This window comes from Dysidea avara, chromosome 5, assembly GCF_963678975.1.
Source record: "Dysidea avara chromosome 5, odDysAvar1.4, whole genome shotgun sequence".
NCBI classification, from domain to species: Eukaryota; Metazoa; Porifera; class Demospongiae; order Dictyoceratida; family Dysideidae; genus Dysidea; species Dysidea avara.
Genome location: NC_089276.1, coordinates 36,163,404 through 36,188,604, shown reverse-complemented (window position 1 = coordinate 36,188,604; position 25,201 = coordinate 36,163,404). Strand labels below are relative to the sequence as shown.

At 37.6% G+C, this 25,201-nt stretch overlaps 1 protein-coding gene across 2 annotated transcripts in view; it reads right to left on the bottom strand.

Annotated features, from left to right (window-relative positions):
* Nucleotides 1–11,169: 11,169 nt before the first annotated feature.
* The window catches only part of LOC136255332 (A disintegrin and metalloproteinase with thrombospondin motifs 6-like), a 17,684-nt gene continuing 3,652 nt past the window's right edge, over nt 11,170–25,201 (bottom strand). Inside the window, exons 2-22 of one of the 2 annotated variants that reach the window (XM_066048069.1) lie at nt 24,440–24,541; nt 19,465–19,784; nt 18,731–18,848; nt 18,288–18,409; nt 17,937–18,136; nt 17,846–17,880; nt 17,682–17,787; nt 16,401–16,538; nt 15,699–15,840; nt 15,334–15,444; nt 15,027–15,169; nt 14,856–14,919; nt 14,721–14,799; nt 14,257–14,511; nt 14,117–14,197; nt 13,892–14,064; nt 13,475–13,610; nt 12,861–12,993; nt 12,275–12,473; nt 11,805–11,981; nt 11,170–11,672 (exon numbers count right to left, since the gene is read on the bottom strand). In XM_066048069.1, coding sequence (XP_065904141.1) covers nt 11,400–11,672; nt 11,805–11,981; nt 12,275–12,473; nt 12,861–12,993; nt 13,475–13,610; nt 13,892–14,064; nt 14,117–14,197; nt 14,257–14,511; nt 14,721–14,799; nt 14,856–14,919; nt 15,027–15,169; nt 15,334–15,444; nt 15,699–15,840; nt 16,401–16,538; nt 17,682–17,787; nt 17,846–17,880; nt 17,937–18,136; nt 18,288–18,409; nt 18,731–18,848; nt 19,465–19,653 — 2,874 coding nt within the window. In that variant the 5' untranslated portion in view covers nt 19,654–19,784; nt 24,440–24,541 and the 3' untranslated portion in view covers nt 11,170–11,399. Of the gene's footprint in view, nt 11,673–11,804; nt 11,982–12,274; nt 12,474–12,860; nt 12,994–13,474; nt 13,611–13,891; nt 14,065–14,116; nt 14,198–14,256; nt 14,512–14,720; nt 14,800–14,855; nt 14,920–15,026; nt 15,170–15,333; nt 15,445–15,698; nt 15,841–16,400; nt 16,539–17,681; nt 17,788–17,845; nt 17,881–17,936; nt 18,137–18,287; nt 18,410–18,730; nt 18,849–19,464; nt 19,785–20,066; nt 20,201–24,439; nt 24,542–25,201 lie in introns of those variants that run through there. The other variant, XM_066048068.1, reaches the window with a different exon arrangement.

Genomic DNA, 25,201 nt, shown 5'->3' with positions numbered 1-25,201 from the left:
TACGTGTTTACTGAAGACTGTATATGATTAAATTTCTGATCATGATGGGCTCTGGTAGCAATTTGATTTAATGATGGCAGACAGCGATTTGGGACCAATAATAAATGATTAACTATCTTGTACAATAGGATGAGGCGTGCTTGCTTTCTGCGTTCTTGTAAAGATGGCCAATTTAGTTCATTTAACATGTCTGTGATACTGTCACGGTGGTGTCTGTTCCAAGGCTTATTTAAGACGAAACGAGCAGCTCGATGTTGAATCATTTCAAGTTTAGAAATGTCATTTTGGTGGTGTGGGTCCCAGATGGCACAACAATATTCGATAGATGGTAGCAGAAATTGTTTGTAGGCATATTCTTTGAAGTGTTTATGACAGGAATGTAAATTTCGCTTTAGGAAACCAAGTAATCGATTTGCTTTGTTGCATATGTAGTCAATGTGATCGTGCCATGAAAGTTTATTGTTCAAGTAAACTCCAAGATATTTAATCTTTTCTACTGATTTCAAGGGCACTCCATTCATTTGATATGTAAATGTTTTGGTGGTATGGTGTGTGGTAACTTGTAAGATGTTGCATTTAGATACATTAAAGTCCATCTGCCATTCATTTGCCCATTTTATAAGAGTAGTTAAGTCATCCTGCAGAATCTTCTGATCACTTGGTGAGTGTATAGGCCTATAAATTAAAATGTCATCTGCAAACAGTCGCAACTCACTATGTATGTTTGTAGTTATGTCGTTGATATATATTAGGAAAAGGGCAGGTCCAAGAACTGAGCCTTGGGGGACACCAGATGTTATGTCACAAGATATGGAATAACGGCCTTCTATTACTACTTGCTGTGTTCTGTTGTGTAGAAATGATTCAAACCATTCCAGCAAACTTCCTCTCACTCCATAATACTCCAGTTTGTTTAGAAGTCGAGCATGTGCAACCTTGTCAAAGGCCTTGGAGAAGTCTAATACTGCCAAATCTACCTGTAGTTTATTGTTTATTGCTTTGGCTATATCATTGACAGTCACAAGCAGTTGTGATTCACAGGAGTGATGTTCTCTGAAGCCGAATTGATTTTCTGTTAAGATGTTGGTTGACTCTAGATGTTTCATTAATTGGCTGACAATGATGTGCTCCATGGTTTTGCAGATTACTGAAGTTAGTGATATTGGACGGTAGTTTTTGGGATCTGATTTGTCTCCTTTTTTATAAACTGGTGTGACATATGCATGCTTCCATTGAGTTGGTAATCTACTGTAGCTGAGAGACTGTTGGAAGATGTGGGTAAGCATAGGTGATATCTCTGCTGCTGTGGCTCTTAGGGCATAAGGGTGTAACTTGTCAGGACCTGGAGATTTGTTTGAATTACCTTCATTTAGTATATTGTAAACTCCTTGTGTGGTAATCTCAAAATGTGGCATAGATGGATACGGAGAATTGGACTTAGAAGGAAAGTTATCAAATTGTTCTGTGGTAAATGTAGATTTAAAATGTTCATTTAAGATATTTGCTTTATCTATTGACTCTGTTATAGCTTCACCATCAGGACCTTTTAAGGTAGTAATTCCTGTAATATCTTGTTGTTTAGCTTTAATATATCTCCAGAACAATTTGTTATCGTTTGAGGATGAAATAATGTTAGTAATATAAGCCCTGTGCTTAAGTCTTAACATTTGACGTACTTTACGTTGTAAATCTTTGTATTCTGACCAATCTGAGTCTCGCTTGTGACGTTTAGCCCTCTTATATACTCATTTCTTTTTTCTTATTAGGCGTGTGAGTTCGGCTGTCATCCAGGGCAGATGAGTATTTTTACGTAGTGTTTTAAAAGGGACATGATCATCTATAATGCTTTGGAAGTTTTCTTGAAAAAAGGACCAGTTTTCATCAACAGTTCTGACTGAGGTGCTGTTTAAATTAAAATATTCAAGTGACAGATCAGATAGTCTACTTCGTATTATGTCCCAGTTTGCTTTTTTGTAAAGAGGTACTCTGTGTGGCTCTTGCTTTTGTTGATAAAATGAGACAGATAGACTGACCAATATGGCATCGTGGTCGCTAAAGCCAGGTATGGAGTTACAAGTGGAAATGATATTAGGGTGAGATGTAAAACACAGGTCTAGGATGTTTATGCCACGGGTTGGAAAGTTGACAATCTGGTTGAGATGAAAGTCTTGTAAAAATGTTAGAAGTTTTTCTCGGAGTAATCTAGATGTGTATGACTCTGCTGATAAGAAACCATGTTCCCAGTCTATTCCAGGACAATTGAAATCACCTCCAATAATAATCTTGGTGTGAGGATGTTTCTCCTTGATTTCACTAAAATTTTGCACTAAATCATCAAATACTGTTGGTGGAGAGTTTGGTGGACAGTAAAACGATCCAATTGTAAGGTCATCGTAGTTTTTAATATGCACTTTGATCCAAACAATTTCCAAAGGCGACTCTAAAGTTATTTCTGAAGTTGAAAAAGTGTCTCTGATCAAGATAAATACACCACCACCATGCCTATTTCTATCCTTTCTGTATATATTGTAAGAATTTGGAAATATTTCACTATTTAATATGGTGTTTTCAAGATGAGATTCTGATCCAAGCAGTATGTCAATATTATGTGTTGATAGGAAGGCTTCCAGTTCTGCCTGCTTATTGTAAACACTACAAAAGTTTGCAATCACTAGAGATATTTCATTACGATTTGAATGTTCTTGATTTGTTGCATTACAGTTGTGGTTAAGGTTAGTAGGTGCAGGATAATGATTTGGATTTGCTAGTCATGAGGTTGTTCCATTTTGATCCATTTCAGTTTCAACAGAAATGGATGATGCTGAGCTATTTTCAGTAGTATTGACCTGTGGTCCATATCTTACAAAGTTTTGGTCGATGACTTTTCCATGAAGTAGTTTGCCCACAAAGATTTCATTTTTTCGGATAGTAATATATTTGCGATTTGTGCCTTGTTGTATAAGTCTCCAGCATTCCTGTAAAAGCATGGATTCGATCTTTCTCTCATCCTTAGACATATCAGCTTTGATGATGACAGGTTTTTTAACTAGGTTTCTGTTTGATAAAATAGTACTGACATCAATCCTGCGAAGAAACTTAACTAAAATGGGTCTTGGTCGAGTTTGGCTTGGGTCAAATTTCCCCAGTCGAAATAGATCTTTAATTGATGCATTCTGGATAGAAGAATCCACAGCATTTAGTACAGGAAGTAAGTTGAGTAGGTCATTTTTGGTTCTATCAGGCTTAGCGGTTTTAGGGGGAGATTCATTGATACCATACACAACAATATTCATGCTTCTGTCATCTACAGTTCTCTTTACTGGTATGTTAGTAGTGGCATCTGCTTCCTGAACAGATGTAGGAGTATATTTTGTGACAGAAGACTTTAATGATGTTATGGTTTCTGTCAGTGAGATGATGGCAGAGTTGAGATCCTTTATTATATTTGCGAGTTTGGATCCTTTTCCTTCTCTATTATCAAATACAATTGTTTAATAAAATCATTTTAAAATACTGTTAATTATAATTCTAGCTATTTTATGTCCTTGTACTGGGCTAAATTGTAGTGAGCTTCCCCACTCATCATGTATAACTTTAGCATTTACAATTAGTCATAAGTAAGTAATTAAGGCAACTGGTACTAGTTGCCAGTTGCCACTGACCTCAGATCTTGGTTGTATTTTTCCCTTGATTTGTCTATTGAATGTATCTGTAGCTACATGTGTTAGCTAATTGATCTGCATGTAAAATAAGGCCACTCTAATTGGCTTTTATGTTTCTGGTTCGTTAAAATTTGGTTATAGATGCAGGCGGGTGGAATTCCCAGGGACGTAGCCAGGATTTTTTTGAAGGGGGGTTCCAGCACCAGCATTGAGTTGCTAGAAGCAGGGGTCTGGGGGCGCAGCCCCCAGCCGCTGAGAGACTTTCAATATTTTAATAAATCAAAACTCAGCAAATTGCTATATTTTATGCAAAAGTACATTAATTATGATGCATTAAGTGCCCCTGAGATGAATTTAGTACTAGATAAAGTCACCTAGTGGAAACAGACAGCATGACACATATAGTAATCTGTAAGTGATGGTTATATCTCACTGTGGTATAGGAGCCATGAATCCACTGATACAAATGACAATCAAAACAATATAACTATACAAATATGCATAGCATGAATTCATTTTGCATAACACAAGTGATAGCTCTATATCTTTAAACACTGCACACCAAAGCTATAGCAGTATAAGGTCATGCTAAGTTTTGCATTTATAATGTTGGAATGTCTTAAAAACTTCATATGGACATGGATATTTACATGCATGTTCTATTAGAGTATACCTGACTGCTCTATTAGAGTATATACCTGACTGCTCTATTAGAGTATATCGATCTTTTTAACAAGTTTTGAAGAGGGCTCATGTTACCTCTGTAAATCCTTCCCTAAGAGATGAATGTAAGTTTTATCAATTGTTGTGCTGTGCCATTATACTATATTGCTCACTCATTTTGTCCTGCCACACTAAATGGTGTGTTAGGATCCTGCTTGCAGAAGTCTAAATTTTACAGGGGCGGAACCCCCCCTCCCTACGCCCCTGATTCCAGTACCAAAACAACAATGAAATGACTGCTCAATTAGAATATAATGATTTACTGACTGTTGTATTAAAGTATATCGATCCATACAGGGCACTACGCCCATTTCTTGCAGGTTTTCACTGATAATGCTGCACTTGAACAGTTAGATTAAGTATAATTATGCATCTATCAATGTCAAGTTCCACTCCCACCCCTGGGGGTCCCTATACACCTACTGGGGATTTGACATCTACATTTTGCCCCACCCCAGGGCAAAACCTTTGACAAGGTTTCTCATGATCTGCTTTATTATAAGGTACAGAATTATGGTATCAGAGGCATAACATAGCACAATAGACACACCATGTTTTTGAGAATGATACCCATGCAAAAAGAGGTTTAGGTAATCCAAAGGTTGCAACACATGTTGCTGTCAGGCCTTCAGTGCTGGTCACCGTAAAGCTTATGCAATATATATTTATTAACTGAAGTAGGGATCCAAGTGATAAAAAGTAGTGAAACAAGAGATGAATGATGGTATTACAGCATAGGTCGGTAAGAAATCCCTACTTTAGCATTGAACAAAATAATGTTATAATTGTAGGGATTTTCCCACTGAGCTATGCTGTGAAACCATCATTCGTCTTGTTTCACTACTTTTTATTACTTGGATCCATCCTTCATTAATTAATAATATTCATTATGTGACTGGATTTTGGACAAAAAATGCATCAGTCTATTACCTTTCAGACCACTTCCAGTACTTGTAGCTGCTTGTAGTGTTTCCTGCCAAATAAGATAAAAATCTGAGCAGTTGGACAAATGAAGTAGTATCACAAGTGCTCACAAAGGGGTGAGGTGAGGTGGTGGGGTGGGCAAGAGATAGACTTCAAAATGGGGGCAGACCACATGGAGGCAAACCACAAATGGAGTCCAGACACGAGATTACAGTGCTGTGCTGGCTTCTTAGTGGCTGATATGTAGCACAATCAACAGAAAAATGTCTGGCCAAGTCATCCACTAGTGAACTACTGATTCTTGCCAAGCCAGGCCCTCCACAAGACCAGAAACCATCATTCAAGCTCTCCACACCACTCAGGAAAGACGTCTGTTAAAACTAGCTTTGAGAAGTTTGAGTAGTACTGAGTGTCAAAACTAGTAATACAGTAGTATAGCTGGTGGGGCGTTAGTTTGATTTTGCCTGATGTATGATTTGGATTGGTTTTGTAAAATCTGGTCACATATACTTGTCATAATAATCCACCCCAAAAACACCTTCGCTGTTAAACAAGTAACTGTAATCCAATGTAAAAACAGCTCAGTTGTAGGGAAAGATTTCATGAAAGTAAAAAATAACTGGTAACTTAAAGAGCTGGTATCTGGAGCGGCCAAGAATCAATCTTAATCCAACTACCAATATTCTAAAGTTTTTTAATCCATGCAAGAACTGTAAAACAAGTGCACGCTGAAAGTAACTGGCAATTGAAATAGCTGATATCTGAAGTGGCCAAGAATGAATGTTGATATACAACTAATTGGAATTAACAAAAGTTTAACATTGAACCTTTATCTTTCAGCTGTATGTGTTCTACATTCACTCTTGTTGCATCATCTTTTAACTCTAATTGGCTGGTAATTTGGCCACCTTTTTTGAGCAAAAAAAGGTGGCCAAATTACCAGCCAATTAGCCATTATATTTCATTAGAGTAATATTAGTACTACCAAATCAAAATTGAGACCAGATATGCAAAATGGGCCTGATGTAGCCTTTTCAGTTGCATGTACAGTACCATAACTTGACTTGTGAATAACATACCTGCTTGAAATTTGGTCACATTTATACATAACTATTGCTTGTTGTAATTTTGAGGTGAACATGAGGACTTATGACTAGCCAAACTTGGAAATGCTTTACGACCCCCTTTTGCATATCCAGTCACAATTATGCTACTTTTGATCAGAAGCTAAAAGTTACTATTATCTATTTGTTGAAAGCACAAAAATTGGAAACAAGAAATGGATGATAAGGGCAGGTATCATATGTATATGTAATGACATAATAATAAAATGATTTCTTGAGCACTGCAGAATAACATTATTGGTGAAATTAAGGATGCTCTGTACAGTTCGTACAAGGCTTCCCAAGACATAGTCTGTTTTGGACTAAAAGAAATATGATGGTTATTTAATTAGTCTGTGACATGTTGACGCATTTTAGTACCAGTAAATTAGGTATCCCATAGCAACAATTAAGTGCACGCATCTTGCTATTCTACACCCTCTCACTTAAATTAGAACTACTCTGTCATTTTTAATCCAATAGACATGAAATTTTTGCACAAGCTACTTTAGCAATTTTGCTAAAGATGAGCATTTGCTATTTTGAAATAGCAAGTTCAGATGATGAATAACGTGGAAGTAAAGAAAGGATTTCTGGGAGTGTCAACCCAAAAGATAAATATATGATGATTGAGAAGCTAAAAGACAAAAATATAAATGCACAATAGTTTGTGCTGTTTAGCATAGTGTATCACAAAAGTATCAAGGCTCTGGTGCATAAACTGTAGGACTAGTTCTAGTATAAAGGGAAAAACTGTAACTCATGTTCTAAAGCAAATTTAGCAGTTGGGTTTGGACTAAACTGTGTACTAGTGTTAGCTTATATCCAGTTTAAAAGTACAGAACATTTGCTAAAACCATTTTAAAGTTATAGAACAAATTAAATCTCATGGGAAGTCATATAAGCAAACTGTACAGAGCACCCTTAATAGCGTAATGATGGCAAGTGTCCAAAATGATGCTAGTGTACAGCTTCCAGGGATAATAATGATGCTCCAATTATGACTATAATATATTTAGTCTTTCTAGTCACCAATTGTGGCTAGCATTTAGATGGGTACTACACACGACATGCCATTAACAGTGTTAAAGCAATTGGTAAAGTGATTGTGACACATTTTTGACATAAATGATTATTTATTCAACTATTCATCCCATCATATATGTTACCAGGTACTGTATCCAGGCCTGTTCACACTCCATATTCACTCTTATTCCATATCATAACAACCATTCTTGATCCCAAAACATCCAAGTTCACTGATGATAGAAGTCTACACCACGCAGTTCTGACACACCAAAGATCTAATACTGTGTATAGCATGCAAAGCTACTTACTCCAGTATACGCATTGGAATTGAACATTTTATTACAGTAGTTGGAAGACAATCACTGTCACTTTGGCACACACAAGCTAACTCTTAAATTTCAGAAATACACTCTAATAGAACATACACTTCAATCAGAGGAATGAAAGGGCACGTTTTATTTTGACATGTACACTTATAGAAAATTGATGAGTAGGGCCACCCACAGGGGAAGTGGGGGGAGGGGGGGGGGGGGGGTTGGGGCAACTGGGGCATTTTTCCCCGGGTCCCAGCCTGAAAGGGGCCGCAGGAGGCCCCATGAAGGGCCCCTTGAATACCTATTAAAAGATTGATATACTCTAATAGAGCAGTCACAGTATTCTTCAAGCAGTGTAGCAAGCTTACAGATAAGGAGATATGGTTGGTGAGGGGTAGTTTTTGTCATTGTTAGCAGGTCATGACCTTTTTTCTTCTTTTTTTTTGGTCTTCAACTTACAGCTTGGGTGAAGTTGTGATTCAGAATGGAAACCTCCTTGCCTCTGGGGCCCCACTTTAACTCTTTGCCCTGGGCCCCTTAATTTCTCTGGGCGGCCCTGTTGATGAGTTGTATATCTATTAGTCTATCAAACCATGTCTCAGTTGACATAATATATAGCTGGGTCTAAATTGTTTGAGTATAGGTGTACTCAAGTATAGTGGGTCTGTAACTACATATAATTCACATGAGGAGTCACTAGCTGTAAAGAGGTAATCATAGTTGAATAATGAGGTATCATTGATGAGATAACTGATGAAGAATAAGCTGCAGCTGTTGAGTACCAGGTGCCAAATAACAAGCAGTAATTATAGGGCATAACAAAACAACAACACCTTATGTCATAACATTCTAACAGCTCAACAGAGAACTGTATGAAGAAGAAAGGATCTACTTGCTGTAGCACTTACTCTTCTGGTAGCTACACAATGACTGATAAGGTGACACTACTGCAGTGGATGTGGTATGAGATAGAGATACAGTCATCATGTGTGACCGGGCCAAAATTTTGATACACAACATGTCTTATCCCACCCGCATTTCCTAAACTTACAGACTCTATAGATCTAGTCAGCCTTTCTACAGGTTCCTAGTGAGGTTCTCAAATACCAATATTATAATTATAGCTTAAGGAGCGCCAAAGTAATAAAAGCTATCATGCTCCATAATATTTTTGAACAGAATCTAACAGATTTAGTAGCTCACAAATTTAAGAGAAGTTCCACAATACAATCAGTGCACTATGGTCCATCAACACTACAGTATGTAGCAAACCTAATCAGCAACCACTCCACACCCATGATTTCAAACCAAGTATACGGTAAACCACTAAGGGTACCAAAATGTACAGCCTCAATAATGCGGTGGTCTTATTACTGAGGTCATGAAGTACACCTTAGCTATGTTTGCATCCTACTTGATAAGGTAGATGAGGTTCCACTGTTATACAGTAATTACACCATCCACCTTGGCTTCATATTCTGAAATCAGCAAAAAGTATGGCACTACAGGATATATATGACACATCTGAGTTCACTGGATAACAGATACAGTCTGTCTGATGTCGTGATGTGTAGCTCCTATCTCAGTTTTAATAGTTACAACATGCCATGTAATTCAGCAGTAACTGACATGAAGGTGTAGTGGACTATACACTCTATACAAAAATGTATGACAACAGTTTTTCCTAAAAGACAAAGGCAAAAACTGTAATGAGACTAAACTATTGAAACCAAAGTCGTTGCTTTTTATGGAGGTTTCCTTTCAATACAAGTCTTAATGGCTTCACTGTATCTACAAACACTTACCTGTGGCCAGTCTCATAGTGTAGGCAGATGTTATCCCTCCATCTTCAACCAGGACACAGTGCTCTGTACTTGATCTTCCCATAATAGCATGGTTAAACATGACATAAACGTAAATAGTAAACAAGTAGTCCTTCCTACCTTTATGATCACAGATGCCATCTCCTTGAAGTGACAAACACCAGCCAATCAAGAATGAATTATGTTAAGCAAGACATTCAGTCTATCTGTGTTAAGTTATTGTTAAATGCCATTAAATTGAAATTAACAAGATACCTAAACAAACTTAGAAGCAGTTCATAAATGTGACCGGATTTGCGAAAGGGGGTCTTCCACACACATCAAATTCTCTGAACTTGGGAGGCCATAACTTAGTGTTTGGTTAGCATATAAACTTGAACTTTCTCCATCCATTAAGCAATTTCGACGTCAGTACTCATTACTGACCAAATTTCAAGTCAATATCTCTTTGCTTAAGTTATTAATTGTCAAAGTTGGTAAATTGGATGTGTGTGGAAGACCCCTTTTCGCAAATCTGGTCACACATGGCACTAGTACTATTGTAGATAACTTGCTAGGGTAGCTCTTTAATGAACAACAGATCTAGATGTATTAAAGACTTCATTCTCTATAATAATTGTACTCTTCACACGTTGTACTCCTGTACTACATAAAATATATCATTATGATGTCCATGAAACAACTACTTTTGTGGCTTTCATCTGGTACATTCTCTGTGGCAAAGCCAGTACCTGATTTAAGTTACAATGATTTCTTATTTAGAGAGAGCTGTACCAAAATTATATCGCATAAAGTTTAAGATACATAATATATATACACCCTGCTTCTTCTAGCCTTTATCCTAGCTGTTATTGCCCTTACATTGAGGTCAATGTTTCATTTGACTATGCTAAAATTATGTGCTGTCACAGTGTAAGTGTTTGGCTTGAACAAAATTAACTATCTTTACTTATGCAGCAAAATACTAGGAGGATTAGGGTAAGCCTGTGTCAAGTGCTATGCTAGCACACAGTATTAGGTGGATAATTCAAACTATGAAGCTTAATTGCATGAAAACTCCCTAATAGAGCAGTCAGTGGAAACTGTATAGTACTGGATCTGTGAAAAGGCCTATACAATTGCATGTACTTGGCTATTCATAACTTGAGTATGGTACCAGCCTGAAATTTGGTCACTTTACACTCCTAACATAGCACTATTTCTGGATGTAATTTTAAGATAATGGGTTAAACACATGAACTTGGAGACCCATTTCGTAGACCTGGTCACATAATATAAGATACTCTCCAATAGAACAGTCACTTTGTAGTGAAACACGGCATTCATTGATTTAAAAATGTTCAAAGATGTTTGAAAGAAATGTTGCTAACCTAGGAGCATGATGGGAACACTGAAGAGCAAAATAGGAGAAGCATTTTGTGCAAAATGTTAAGCATATTAAAGACTCAGGCCTATGGGGGGTGGTGGTACTGAAATAAACACAGGTACTTGGCCTGTTAACACACTCTTATTGTGAACCAAGTGACCCACATTGATATTCCGTTTGTTTCCTTGGTCTGTTTATAACTCATGCAACGGGTTCAAAATGATGTTCATTATGTCATCAATAAAATTTGATTATTTACAGTGAGGTAAAAACAATACATTTACAATTTCACATACACTATTACTACAGCAAGCAAAAATGACAATTATACAATTACAAATTTTAAAAACTACGTATATAGCTTGAACAACTACTGTAATATCCACAGCTACATAATTATAACAAATTTAACTAAATTTGTGAAAATAAGTTAAGCTCAATAAATTATTGTGTCGCTATACAAATCCAGCATCTCGACATGTTTTACAACATTGTTGTCTGAGGTTGGTCACGCCACACAGACCACTCTCTCTGATTAATGGACAATTCTTAGCATAACTTGCTGAGTCAGCACAATCAGACGGACATGTTATACTACATTGTTTCTGCTCTATTGACGGAGCTGCTCCAATTAGCTCTTCACACAAGTTGGGAGCTGTGAGAGTTCCATTTAAATATTTACAATTTGGTGTTCTTGTTTGAATTCCTTCTCCACAAGTCACAGAACACTACAGTAACAATAAAACCACAATGAAACTAGCAAATGATTTAAAACTTTAATAGGAACAAAAAGCTTATAAACTAATATCCTCATCCCTCATATATCATTTAATTTCAGTAATACTGGTCTAATCACTCACTTCACTCCACGATGAATATTTCCATAGTAACTTGCAGCTATCGCTATCTCCATGACACTGGATCATATCAACCGGTTTGTTATCTGCACTACACTTTTTATCCTTAACCACATTGCCAAACTTATCACTACACTGTATAGTCCGGGTCATGTGACCCATTCCACACTGTGAGCTACACTGGAAAGACAACAGCAAATGAATAAAATCTTAGACAATAAAATTACGTCTTAGACAACACCCAAATGATTTGTAAACAGTGAGCTTAGGTAAAGCAAAGGAACTATTCCCCTAGATACTGTGTGGTGTCTGAGTTTGAAATAATAAGTAGTGGGAGTAACTCTTGAGGCACACATGGACTTGATGTGATGTTAAGGAGTTAAAATGCTCCACAAGAAACTATTAACTACTCTAATAGAACAACCACTTGGTTAACAGTACAGGACGGCACTATGCAGTATTCCTCAACTCACCTCGCTCCAGTCACTGTAAGTCCAGGAGTGACGACAAGGTTGTTTAGCACATGGTTTGACTGATGATGGTGGATTACTGTGTTGATGGCACAGTACTTCATCTGCCATACCTCCACCGACCTTCATGCACTGAACTGTCCTCATCTTCACACCTCCACCACATGTAGCTGAACACTTGCTCCAGTCAGTGTAATGCCAACTGTATAAGTAATAAGGGATGTTAGTATTACCATTAATCTGTGACACATACATACAACACAATCATCAGCTACACACAGTACTGAATTGTTAGCACACAGAGCTTAGTAAGTATTCTCAAAAATTTTCTATCTTTCTAGAAAGCATTTAATTTGGTATACATCTTAACTTCTCCCACACTATAAGGTGGCTATTGTCAACAAGATCTATGGTAGAATTTAAAAACAATTTTCTTTCAAAAATATAATTTTTAAAATTAGGTTAAGGCTGGCCCCATTCATTATTCATTACATAGGTCTACAAGAAAATATCTTTATAACACAGCAGTCACCATGATATTATATGACACAGCAAAGACTCAACTATTAGCACACACAAAGCCACTTACTCATAATCCAGTACACACATTGGCATTGAACATTTTCTCTTTTGCTTCTTAGGCTTTAACTTCTTGTTACAATACTTGGAAGACACTGGATTATCATCACTGTCATAACACTTTGGCACAGACTGGCTAATTCCTGGAGAACACACAATATACTCTAATAGAATGTACACTTCAATGACAGGTACATGCATACTTTAGAAATGAAAATATCCAGGAAGGGATTTCACACACACACACACACACACACATAGCCATCTGACAACTCCTACATACAATTTGCAATAGGCAATTTGTTTAAAATATGGTAGAAGAGAGCTACAAGCAAATACATTGGTCCCTCTGTTAGTACTCATTGAGCCCTGAATAATTAAAAAGTTTGGATAATAGAAGCCCATTCACCAGAGCCTTATTCAATTACTCTTATAGAACACACACACACACTTTCAACAAATACTCTAATAGAACAGTCACTACTACAGTTCGGATAACAGAAAGGTCGGATAATCGATGGCCAGATACTGGAGGGACTACTGTAGTGGTAGAATCTTGTGGCTCTACGTATGCTTACAGAGTTGGGCACATGTAGAAGACTCTCATCAGTTTCACATGCTTACCTTGTCCACATGTCACAGAACAAGGTGACCAGAAAGTGTAGTGCCAGGAATACTGCTCCTCTGATACAACCTCTCCAGTAGTGACCGGGGACACATAACTGTAGTCAATGCCTTTACAATGTTCATTGGCATGAACCTGGGGAATAAATGGATGGATAAATACAAGCAATGTTTACATATTATATTGACAGAGTATGAAAAATTACTTCTAAAACAAAGTGTACCTCAATGATAAGACCCACAGGACAATGTCAAGTCTAAAACACAGTTATATTTAAGTGTATGTACTTCATAATCTCATTAATAAGACCACCTCATTATAGCGACCATGTCAAGTAGGTCCTAAGACGTACTTCATTAAAAAGGCAAATAGTCTATTAGAACTCCAGAACAGAAAAAAATTGATAATTTACTCACCAATAAAGTGACACGTTCACTACATCTACCCGAGGTAGACCTCAGGAACTCTGGACCATCTGAAGACCTCTCATACTCCCAGTCCACACCGGCAAAGTGTGCCTTCATTACTCCATGCCTCATGGTGGCATTACTGCCATTGAACAATAATATTCCATGTTCACCCTCAGCAACTATACAACACAATAGTAAGGGGATGGTAGCAATAGTACCAATACTAAGTACCTATATAATTTGCAGTGTGTGCCTTCTCCTGTACTGATACATCGAAAGACCCTGAAGGGACCATAGCCACTCTGTTGAGACCTGATAACACAGTCACACATAAAATAGTGGCAGAGTTATATTAGGTAACACTTTCTTACCTAAATGTTGTACGCTGTGTGTGCCATTTTTGGCCGCACATGTGGTCCCATCTCCATTACAAACTCCACATTGATCCAACAGAGCTGTTGAGTACAGTTGTCCATCACATCCAACTGGTTCACATCGACCAGCTATGCACATGTCAAGAGAGTTAGCCCTACACCTGGTGCCATCTTGAGCAACAAGCTGCCTGTACATTCCCTCTCCAACTGCCTCACAATAAACATTACAAGAACTCTGCTTGAGTTGGATACCTGTAAGTAGAGCAATAAGAGTAAAGTTATGAGTAACTAGCAGTATATCTCTCTTGTGTTTAACAGGTGATACATATGTGACAGGCAGTAAAACAGAGCAATTGTATACAGTGAGTATTTTCAACACTACGCTTAGGACAATGAATAAAATCTTCAAGTAAACAGGTTTAGGAATTACAGCACTTCAAAGTTTATTATTTATTTCATACCTTCATCTAATGCTCTCCATTTATCACCATACGATTTACACTGATCATCTCTTGAGTCACCATCTCCTTCAGGGCAGTCCTGTACAACATGACCACACCAATCACATCACTGTAGGTGGTACCACTCCCACTAACCTGTGTGTTACAAGTACGATATCTTCGCCGTTCTCCTACACAATATCTCCCACCTTTGGATGGCCTATTGTAAGAGGAAACAAGTCCAATTACCAAGTGTTAAAAGACAAAGGAATTTAATAGTTTGCTAAATATCACTGCACACACACGCATGCATGCGCACGCACTTACTTGGGTGAGTCACAGAATCTTTCTGAGTATGTCACACCCACACCACACTTTTTACTACAGTTGCTCCATTCAGTCCACGTCCCCCACTGTCCATCCACCACAGTACGATTGATATTTGGTCCACACTGTCGATCCATACACACCTATGAACAATGCAATAAAACACTCATGAATTATTGAACATATTCACGTGAAATGTGTCTTTTTATTGCTTCCTGTTACGTTTAACACAAAGAATGCTTTGAAGTTGCATCGAAAATTCACAGTAGCAACAAACAGATACTATAGTGGTGAAGGGAACACTTACTCCTGTTGTGCTGTTTGTTGGTGACACACATGGTGTGCCGTCTGCTACTCCAATTTGATTGGTCATGCACCCACTGCCTGGCTGTTTGCACCACAACATCTCACACGGGTTCTACAGCAATGGGATATACTTGACAGCACAAACACATGAACACACAAGCACAATCATAGTACAATGGTATTAGTACCACCAGTACAACTGGTACAATGATCAAAAATTGATGGTGAGAGATTAATTCCTACAGACCTGTTGACTCGAGCATGTACTAATCTCATAATAGAAATTTATTTACTATTGGGAGTAGCAAATAACTAACAGTTGTCTTAATGTGATAATTTGATAACATTGATACAATAATATCTCACCTCCATGTCACAGCTGCTGGCCGAGGGACCATGTCTCAGTTGACACTGTTGGTCCTTATCATACTGTTCTCCCGGTAGTTGTAACTGGTGATGTGTTGGGGTAGTCAGTGGGTTGTTGTGTAGGCACTTATATGGTTCATGTCTGGATAAAACACAACTTGGTGTAAACTTGGTACAACGATAGCTGAAAATATCAGCCTAACTATTTAGTGCAACCATGAGGACATAAAGGCCTTGTTGTGGTACTTATCGAGCAATCATATTATGTGTTAGTTTTTATGCCTGTATAACTGATTCATTTTCTAGTTGCTGAGCACACAAATTGTTGTGAGTAGATGTACCACAAGCAGAGGGTCTGTAGCTTATTTACACGATAAGTCACTCTAGCAAGTTACTGACTGATCATGTCATGACATGATAACCATTATCATTGATAATGAGATAACTGGTGAAATAATGAGCCACAGCTGTGGACTATAAAGTGTCAAATAACAAACTGTAATTGTTTTCTGACAACAAGATTGTATAGGGCACATGTCTTAAAGGATTAGTGTGTATATGAGCATGTGTTTGATGATGTGATTTTATGAATGTGAATCAATTGTAGTATAACAGTAGATCAGATAACAGCAGGTAATTCTATACCCACAACTAAATCTACAGTATGTACTGTACTTGAGTCAAATACAGGTGTCCACTCACTGTAGTATTTGCTCTAGCTTCTTGCGGCTACACGATGACCAATATGGCGACGTTGCTCCAGTGTATGTAGTAGCTGACATGAGGTAGGGACGATCGGTGCAGCCATTACCACTGTCTTCATCATGACCTAGCCCCAGGCTATGGAACACAATATTTGATGTACAACAATGACACACAATCTTCAACATCTACACTACATTATTACAGTACAGTGTAACTCTGTCAAATGACATTGTTCTATATAGAAGTGTATCTATTTATATGGATCTGTCAGAAATTTAAACAATACGGAGGCATGCCCCATCACTTCACTACCCACACTTACAAACTTTAACCTTCCTACAGGCAACTAGTGGGACTACTTGTCTAATACTCTTTAATGACTAAGTGGTGTGACAGTGATGCTATGAAGCTTATGCTCCAAGATATTTTTGCTTGATTTAGTAATTAGTGGTTCACAAAGTACATTAAGAGAAGTTCCACAATGGTTAAATACAATTATTATACAACTAGTACACATCATGGTCCATTAATGAACAACTTTAACCACTAATAATACACACAGAACATGTGGCAGGTACTAAATCCTATCACTGACCACTCCACACCCAACAACTAGATTTGGTCACAACTTGAGACCAAGTACAGTAAACCACCTCATTAATAAGACCACCAAAGGGGACCAAAACAGTATGGCTTCAATGAGATTTTTTTTTTTTGTGAGGTCATAAAGCACATCTTAGGTATGTGTGGGACTTACTTGATATGGTCACTATAATGAGGTGGTCTTATTAAAGAGGTCATCAAGTACACCTAAGCTATGTTTGGGACCTACTTTACATGGTCACTATAGTGGGGTGGTCTTATTAATGAGGTGACCATTAAGTGAGGTTTCACTGTAAAAAAGAGAGAGTCTATTTTGGCTTCATGTACATACTGAAATCAGTGGCTGGCACACAGCTGGGTGGGAAAGATCACAGCAAAAAGGAAATCAGCTACAGGATGTAGTGTGTTGGGCTACATCATTGGTTAGTAGATGATGTGATACAGTCTGACAGTGATATCAATACGCAGCACCTTTCTCAGTTAATACAGCCACAACATGCAAGTCAGCACATGAAGATATTAGAAAGACTGTTAGGACCAACAATTTTGACCATTTGCTTTAGACAGAACAGTCAGGCATTTTTTTTTGTTTTTGTTATTTTTATGGATATTTTCTCCTTAATTTGGACAGTTTAAAAAGAGGTTCACTGTAGCTATAAACTCTAGCTATCTCACCTATGGCCGATCTCATGTGCCATGGTGTAGGCAGACGTCAGCCCTCCATCTTCAACTAGAACACAGTTGCTCTGTGCTTGACATATCCCTCCTGTGATAGCATGTCCTGAGGTGCAGAAAAACATGACATGAACATGACCAGTTAACAAATAATTCTTCCTTACCTGTACAATCACCACTGCTATCCCCTAAATCAACCCTAGAGTGATAAATGTTCCATCTGTATAAGTAACCAATGGAAAATGTTATCATTACCTTGTAAGCAGTACGGCCAAGTCATACTTTTCTCCAGACTTCTTCTCAAAGCTTTTCTTCCATCTGATAAACCGTCTCATCGTACGTGACACACTGTTGGCAACTTTCAAGCTAGGATCAGGTTCTTCCAATAAAACCAGTTTCTTGACCACAAGTTGTATTGACTGGCCCAGACTGGGGTCCTTCATCACCATTGATGCCTATAGATTGACAACAGAGACACAATGTGTGTAAACAAATCTCATATACATTTACAACCATATATGGTAATATAAAAAATCAATACACTTTTTTAGATCACAACACTACCAAATTAACATCAACAACAACCATGTGTCATGGACTACTTACCATTGTGATCAAGGTCAAGATGTAGCTTTCTACGTCTTGATCAGCATGCCACTCTAACATGGTGTCATCTGCAACCACCAACAACTCAATATGTCTTTCCTTGATCACAGAACGCTTCAGATCTACAAAATGGAGAGAAACCATATCAATGCATTTATGGGATAAACAGAAGCCACATGAGAAGAAAACAAAGTTTCAATAAGATATAGTAGGAGGATGTTTTCTATATAGATAATAGAAGAAATTTGTGCTATAGTTGAGGAAATATCTGATACAATTAGAAGCCTGTACTTATAGTTCAAAAATATTAGTTTCACTGTTTTAATCTGAGTAGTGAAAAGCAGTCATCCTAAACTACAACAGCTAGTATCAAGTTACCAATATACACCTTCCAGACAACCTATACACATGTTGGTTGACCACTAAACAAACTGGTCACAAACCTTGAATGGTTTCCATAGTTAGCGGAGGTCTGGGCTTGGCAATTGGTGTGACAAGGTGAACACCACCCTGATGTGGTGCGACACTGTAACCTGTCTCCCCTGAGAACACGAAACCACGCTACACAAACAAGACAACTATTGTAACTAGCAACTAAGTTAGCATGAAATGCATTAGGTTTTACCATGGTAATTACTTGAGGAATTATTATATTCATAGCCATTATAGTTATAACAACAAAGCATTTGTACCATGACCAAAGTATTGCAACAATTACTGAAGGTACAGGCTCTGTGTACAACAATGGCTTCTCAAATGGTATTCTAACTGAGGTTATGAATTGTTTGAGACCTACATATGTACTTGACATGGTCACTATAGTGAGTTGAGGGGATGACTGCTAAGCCATAATTTGTAGTTGAATATAGTAACTTGCACTTGTTAAAAAACTGGACCAACAACCCCCGGGGCTACCAAAAGAGTTCCCAACCAGCTATGATGACATAAAAGTGTCATTAAAAAGTATGCAACATGATAGTACCAACTGACAACCCCAAAATCTTTGTATATGACCAGGCACATGCCCTAATGTCGCATGCTCGGTCACACACCTGGGTATTGTGTGTAGGTCACTTTTAAGGCTTTGTCACATCATTCGAGCAAAGACAATCAATAGCTATTATAACAACTATACACACTGTTTTACAGCACAATGGCTTCTTAGCTACCAACTCACCAGTCCTTTACACAAGTTGACTAGCCCGTATCCGTTATCACTTCCAGCTAATGTAACATGGGACAAACAATCCCTGGGGCTACCAGCAAGCAATCTGTCTCCAACAAGCCGAGATGACATGAAAGATTCATCAACAATATCTTGTAATGGAGTGATCTTCAGTAGCAGTGTAGTATTGGAGATTGTCATACTGACAAACACATGACCATCCAAATTGATAATATCCCTCGCCACAGATAAGTCATCGTGCAGCAATGTACCATCTTCAGTAGATATGTATAGCTGTGTAGTGACAGCTGATTCTGTTACTGCTGTTGTACCTGCACAAAGACACAGATAGCTAACCTACCATTATATTATTTATAGCTAAATAAACAATAGAGTTAAAGACACACATAGCAGCATTAACCGCGACACATGTTGGAATAATGACATTACTGGACCACATGTCGATGACCACGTCTCCATTACTGATGGCTCGAGCCTATTGTTATCCTTTGAAAAGCAAAACAGTTAGCTAGCCAAATAGCTTTGCTGTTACATTCTGCAGGGACGCTAGCATTGTGGCTACTCGATCGCGATCGTTGCATAAACCAACTTACTTGATGCGGGGAACGGAGCGGCACGTGCACACGCGGTGATAATGAACGTCGACAACAGCAGCATGAGGTGACCCATCTCGCCTTTGACACTATTAATTGAGCTACTCGGGTACAACTTTGCTCGCTTTTTATAACAAGATTTTTATCCGCACAATGACGTCATACAGTAACACCCACGCATTATGATACAGACGAATTACCCAAAAGGATCTTTATTGCATAAGTTTTCACTTTAAACACGTTATTCCACATCCTGTACACTGTAGCACTTGTGAAGGTGCAGAACCAGTCTTTTCTATGCAGACAGACAATTAGTCACAGCCTGACTCCTCATTAACAGCATGTAGTGATGCTAATTAAAGTTTTGATGTAATGAACATCAAATCTTAAGATGTGGTGATATAACGCAACACTCAACTAGTGAAAGGCCACACTTTATACAACCCATAGATTGAGTGAATGCATGGCTGTCTGCTTCATCAGTTAGACACCATAGGGTCAGATATCAGATCCCCGACCTGGGACCATGTACTCCAGGTTTGTAACCACTGACCTGTATGAGGTGTTTACCAAGAGCCGATGAACCTAAGAGAAAATGTTTAATAAGAAGTTCTTGTATCTCAAGTTAAATGGGTCATAGCAGGGTTGAAAAAAGAAAGAAAAAAAAAACAAGTCACAAATGATCTGAGTTACTTTTCTGTAGCAATATTCAACAGAGTATTAACAAGCTTTTGCTTCTGGTGGGATAAGGTGACGACGACGTAGCTATAACTACTGTATGAAACCATGAAACCCTATATTCACCACATAATATCCTACTGCTTGTGGTCATACATACATTTACAGTAGTAATACATATATATGAATTCCATTGAATAATTTTTGTAAAAAAAAATTCTGTAGCTTTCTATTGGGGTCACACTTTTGGGCTTGGTTATACCTAACCAATACTGCCAAGGTACCAGGATGGTATTGTGAAGCTGATGTTTGGGTGATCTTTTTGGCCAGAAAAATCCATTATCCCTAATATACTGTACATGCAGTACTATCGTACTATCTACTATCGTACTATCGTATGTTTATGTGATCAAAATATTTCTATTTCACAGAGCAGGAGTTCAATATGTATATCTGTTTGATATAGCTAGTAGGACATTTCCAAATTTGAGAGTGTCTATGCAAATAAAGATACTACTTAAGTCCTAGCAAGTGTGACTTCATACACTCAGCTAACTACCGCTTTCTGTTCTTGTGGTGCTACATCACAATGTTATGACCATGTGCTACAAACTTAACCAAAATTACTTTTCATTTGGTGATTACAGATTTTTAAAACCAAGTAAAGCCAATGGCTTACCATATCCCCCAAACACACACACACACCCTGAGGTGGGAGTACTACATATGACAGCAGTAGTCAGGGAGTATGCAATGATATTCAGTATACCCCTCCATAGTTCACACTATTAGATCACAGAGCAAAATAGCCACACACAACATGGTATACCCAACTAGACTACTTGTGGACTATGACATCGATAATAGCTTAGTTCATTAGGGTCACTAGATGTTCCAGTAGTCAAGTATCATGCACTATGTCAATATGTAGATGTGTTCTACAGTTTTTAGGATGTACAGTAGAACCTAGACACTTGAAAATAAGGACACCTACATAAACCGCACACTTGGTAATGGTCTCAAAGTATTCCATAGTATGTAAACCGATCTAGAGGATACTTTGATATTGATAACCAGGATGCTATTGCTCTGTCCTTAATACACAGGCCTCACTGTATGTGTACAGTCTTGGGCTGGGTTGTGGGATTTTTTATTGTTTAGGGAGAGAATGGTGGAGGGGTAAGGAGGTAACAGGCTTTCCAAAAACTATATACACACCCTAATTGTGGCATTGCTAAACTTTTGTTTTTAAAACATTTGCATTCAATTGTCAGTGCATATGTTAAACTTTTCCTTGCATGTTTAAAAGTACAAATACTTTAGTCTATACACTGTGTGTAAAGACTGCACAAACAACATATTTTTCTTAGGAAAAGAAACAATGACAAGCTAAAAGTTCTAAGTAAAGAAATGAAATTTGGAAAACATGATGTTCACTGCTCAGCTAAAAAATAAACCTTACTACATGTACTGCCAGTTCTCCACCCAGCATCCATTTTACTGGTGATCTAAGAAAGGTCTAATTACCGAAGCCTAGCTATATATGGAGTGTCTGTCATCATCATTGAAATCACTGCCATGTCGAAGGCAAAAAAGTAAGTGTGTAAAAATTATTAAAATTATAGGTGATATGTCCAAGCCATTGAAAAATATGATGTGATGTCTTGTGATGTTTACAGCTTCCATTGTGACCACATTATGAAGCCAACTTCTAAGTTTAGGTAGATAGGGAAAAACTAGTCATCCATATAAGTGTAGTGGAACACTGTAAGTCAACAATTGTGAGAAATACATATGGTAACAAGCAGCAGGTACTGCTACTTGATATATGCAGTCACACACTGCAAAGCAAAAGCATTTGGTTGCAGTGTGCATGGTCATGCTACCCAGTGAACTGGGTCATCACTGGAACCACGTAGGTGGCTGTACTACAGGTGAGGGTGTCACACACACACACACACACACACACACACACACACACACACACACACACACACACACACACACACACACACACACACACACACACACACACACACACACACACACACACACACACACACACACACACACACTCTCTCTCACACATATAGAGAAAGAACACCTCGTCATGCCATACATGCCATTAATGTTGCTGGTGTATCCTTTACCACAAAAGGACACCATACACATTTCCCATGTAGCATTAAACAACAAAATGGTTTGCCCAACAATATGGTTAGTACGGTGTGGATCAAGGTGAAGACACACATACTGGTAGATACCACACAAATTTTAACCCTTTCATATTTAGTTCCATTTTATACATGTTACCAGGACAGCGTAGCCTCTACCATATATAGTATCATATTATGATGTCATGGAGCAATTTCCTGTGAACACCACACCTTTTAATATAAAAAAAAATCATACAAATAGTGAACACACGCTTATTGCATGATGCTAACTAACTGAACTTTGAAATTTTATAAACGTCTATCAAGAATATGTACATGGTATTTCCATAATACTCTAAGGATAGAACTACACTGATAATCATTGCAAGACAGAAAGGTTCAAAATATAAATTTAGTCATCAAGACCCCTGTAAGTACAAGTGATAACAGTGTTAGCTAGTTCATGATTTTGAGGTTTGATGTAAAGATGAAATTACTGTCATAGAGGCATGTACAGGTGTATGTTTGAAAGTGGAATTTTGTTAAGAATACAGCAAATCTAAAATTATAGTACTTTTGCCCTTAAAGTACAGTTCACAGTGTGGTATTAAATGGGATCACATTACTGTAGCTTCTGTCAAGTTTGCTGATGTCGACATCATTCTTACGTGTACCACTAATGGCTATTTTCATCAAATATTTTTTCTTGCACAATTATACCACAAAACTGTTTACATGCAAAGTCATTTGTTCTGTTACATTTACAAGTTTTATAATTTAATAACTATGGTTGACTGCAGCAAACTACACTTACTGCACATTCTACATAACAATGGCTACTGAACAAGAACCCCAGAAGCACATCATAAACATCTCATGATTCTATAGATGGGATTTGTCTACATTCATACAGTGGAACCCATCACAACGAACTCCCCTAATTAATGACACAATAGAAGACAACCTCCGTAATAAGAACAAAGATGCATAACAGATTTGTTTAGCTCTGAAAGAGGGAAACCTCTATAGTAGACATAAGCCTACTGCAAAATTCTGGGTGGTCCCAAAGTATTTGTATTAGAGAGGTTCTGGTATTTCACAAGTCAACCAGCCCCTAGATATAGGAATTAATTCATTATGTGGAATATTAGGACAGTATCATAATAAAGTTCAAATATGCTTTCCATAGTTATAATTTTGTATTCTATTAAATTGTTAGCTAATTTAGAAGACTTTTTGTAGAGAAAGTCATCAAACATTGGCTGGTACATGTAGCGATTATCGGTAAGTGTCTCTTTACAGCATAAGAAGGCCAGCAGCTATCCAGGAACACGGTGGACTGCTACAGCTTCTTTTATATTCCTTTTCTCTCAGTAACAAAAGTTGACAAAGCGTTTTACTACACTGTAGCTCTGCCTACTAATGGTAAAGTTTTGTTACAAATACTTCCTATTGGCTGTAACTACATGTTAACTGTACCTATATATGCATAAACAACACACACTCACGTACAGATCAACACATTTCACATTTCTTTACCGTCAACATTTGCTGTTGTTGCATAATAGCATACCCATCTTTGTTAGCAACCGTGGAGGATAGCTGTTTTCTCGCTCATCTGAATTCATTACGACAGCAAAACTAAATGAGAACAACAAGAGGTATTCATATTCCATAATGATAGATATCAATTTACTAACTTTATGGCTCTTGTACTTGATACTTGGCAACATGAAAATGAAAGTCTAACAGGTATGTATTACAGTACACTTATGATAAGTGTATACTTGATATTCAATAGACCAGTCATCCTGTAATATGATCACTAATGACCCGTGATGATGTAGATATTGTACTGTATACCCTGAGCTTCTCTAAGGGAAATGTTTTAATTGTTAAGTTGAGCCAGATTTGCAGTGTCAATGACAAACCATTTTATACTGTAGGTTTGCAAATAAAGTTGACCAGTACGCAATGACTAATGTTTTAGATTAGCTCAAAAAAAAAAAAAAAAAAATTCATCCTATGTTGGTCATACAGAACATACTGAAAAGGTGGAAATATTTTACGAGTAATGGCTGCTTTGTGAACAAATAGTCATAGAGGACATGTACGTGGCACTTTTGGAACTAAAGACACAAAAATTATCTTACACATTTTTCCAAAAATAATTTCTCCCTTGAAACTTTCCGTCTATATGGCACAAATGCATAACAATTTTGCAGAATTAATGTAAAGGATCACTTGCCTCATGTTTCACTGCATACATGGATAAGTTTGAGGGTGATAGTATAAACAAGT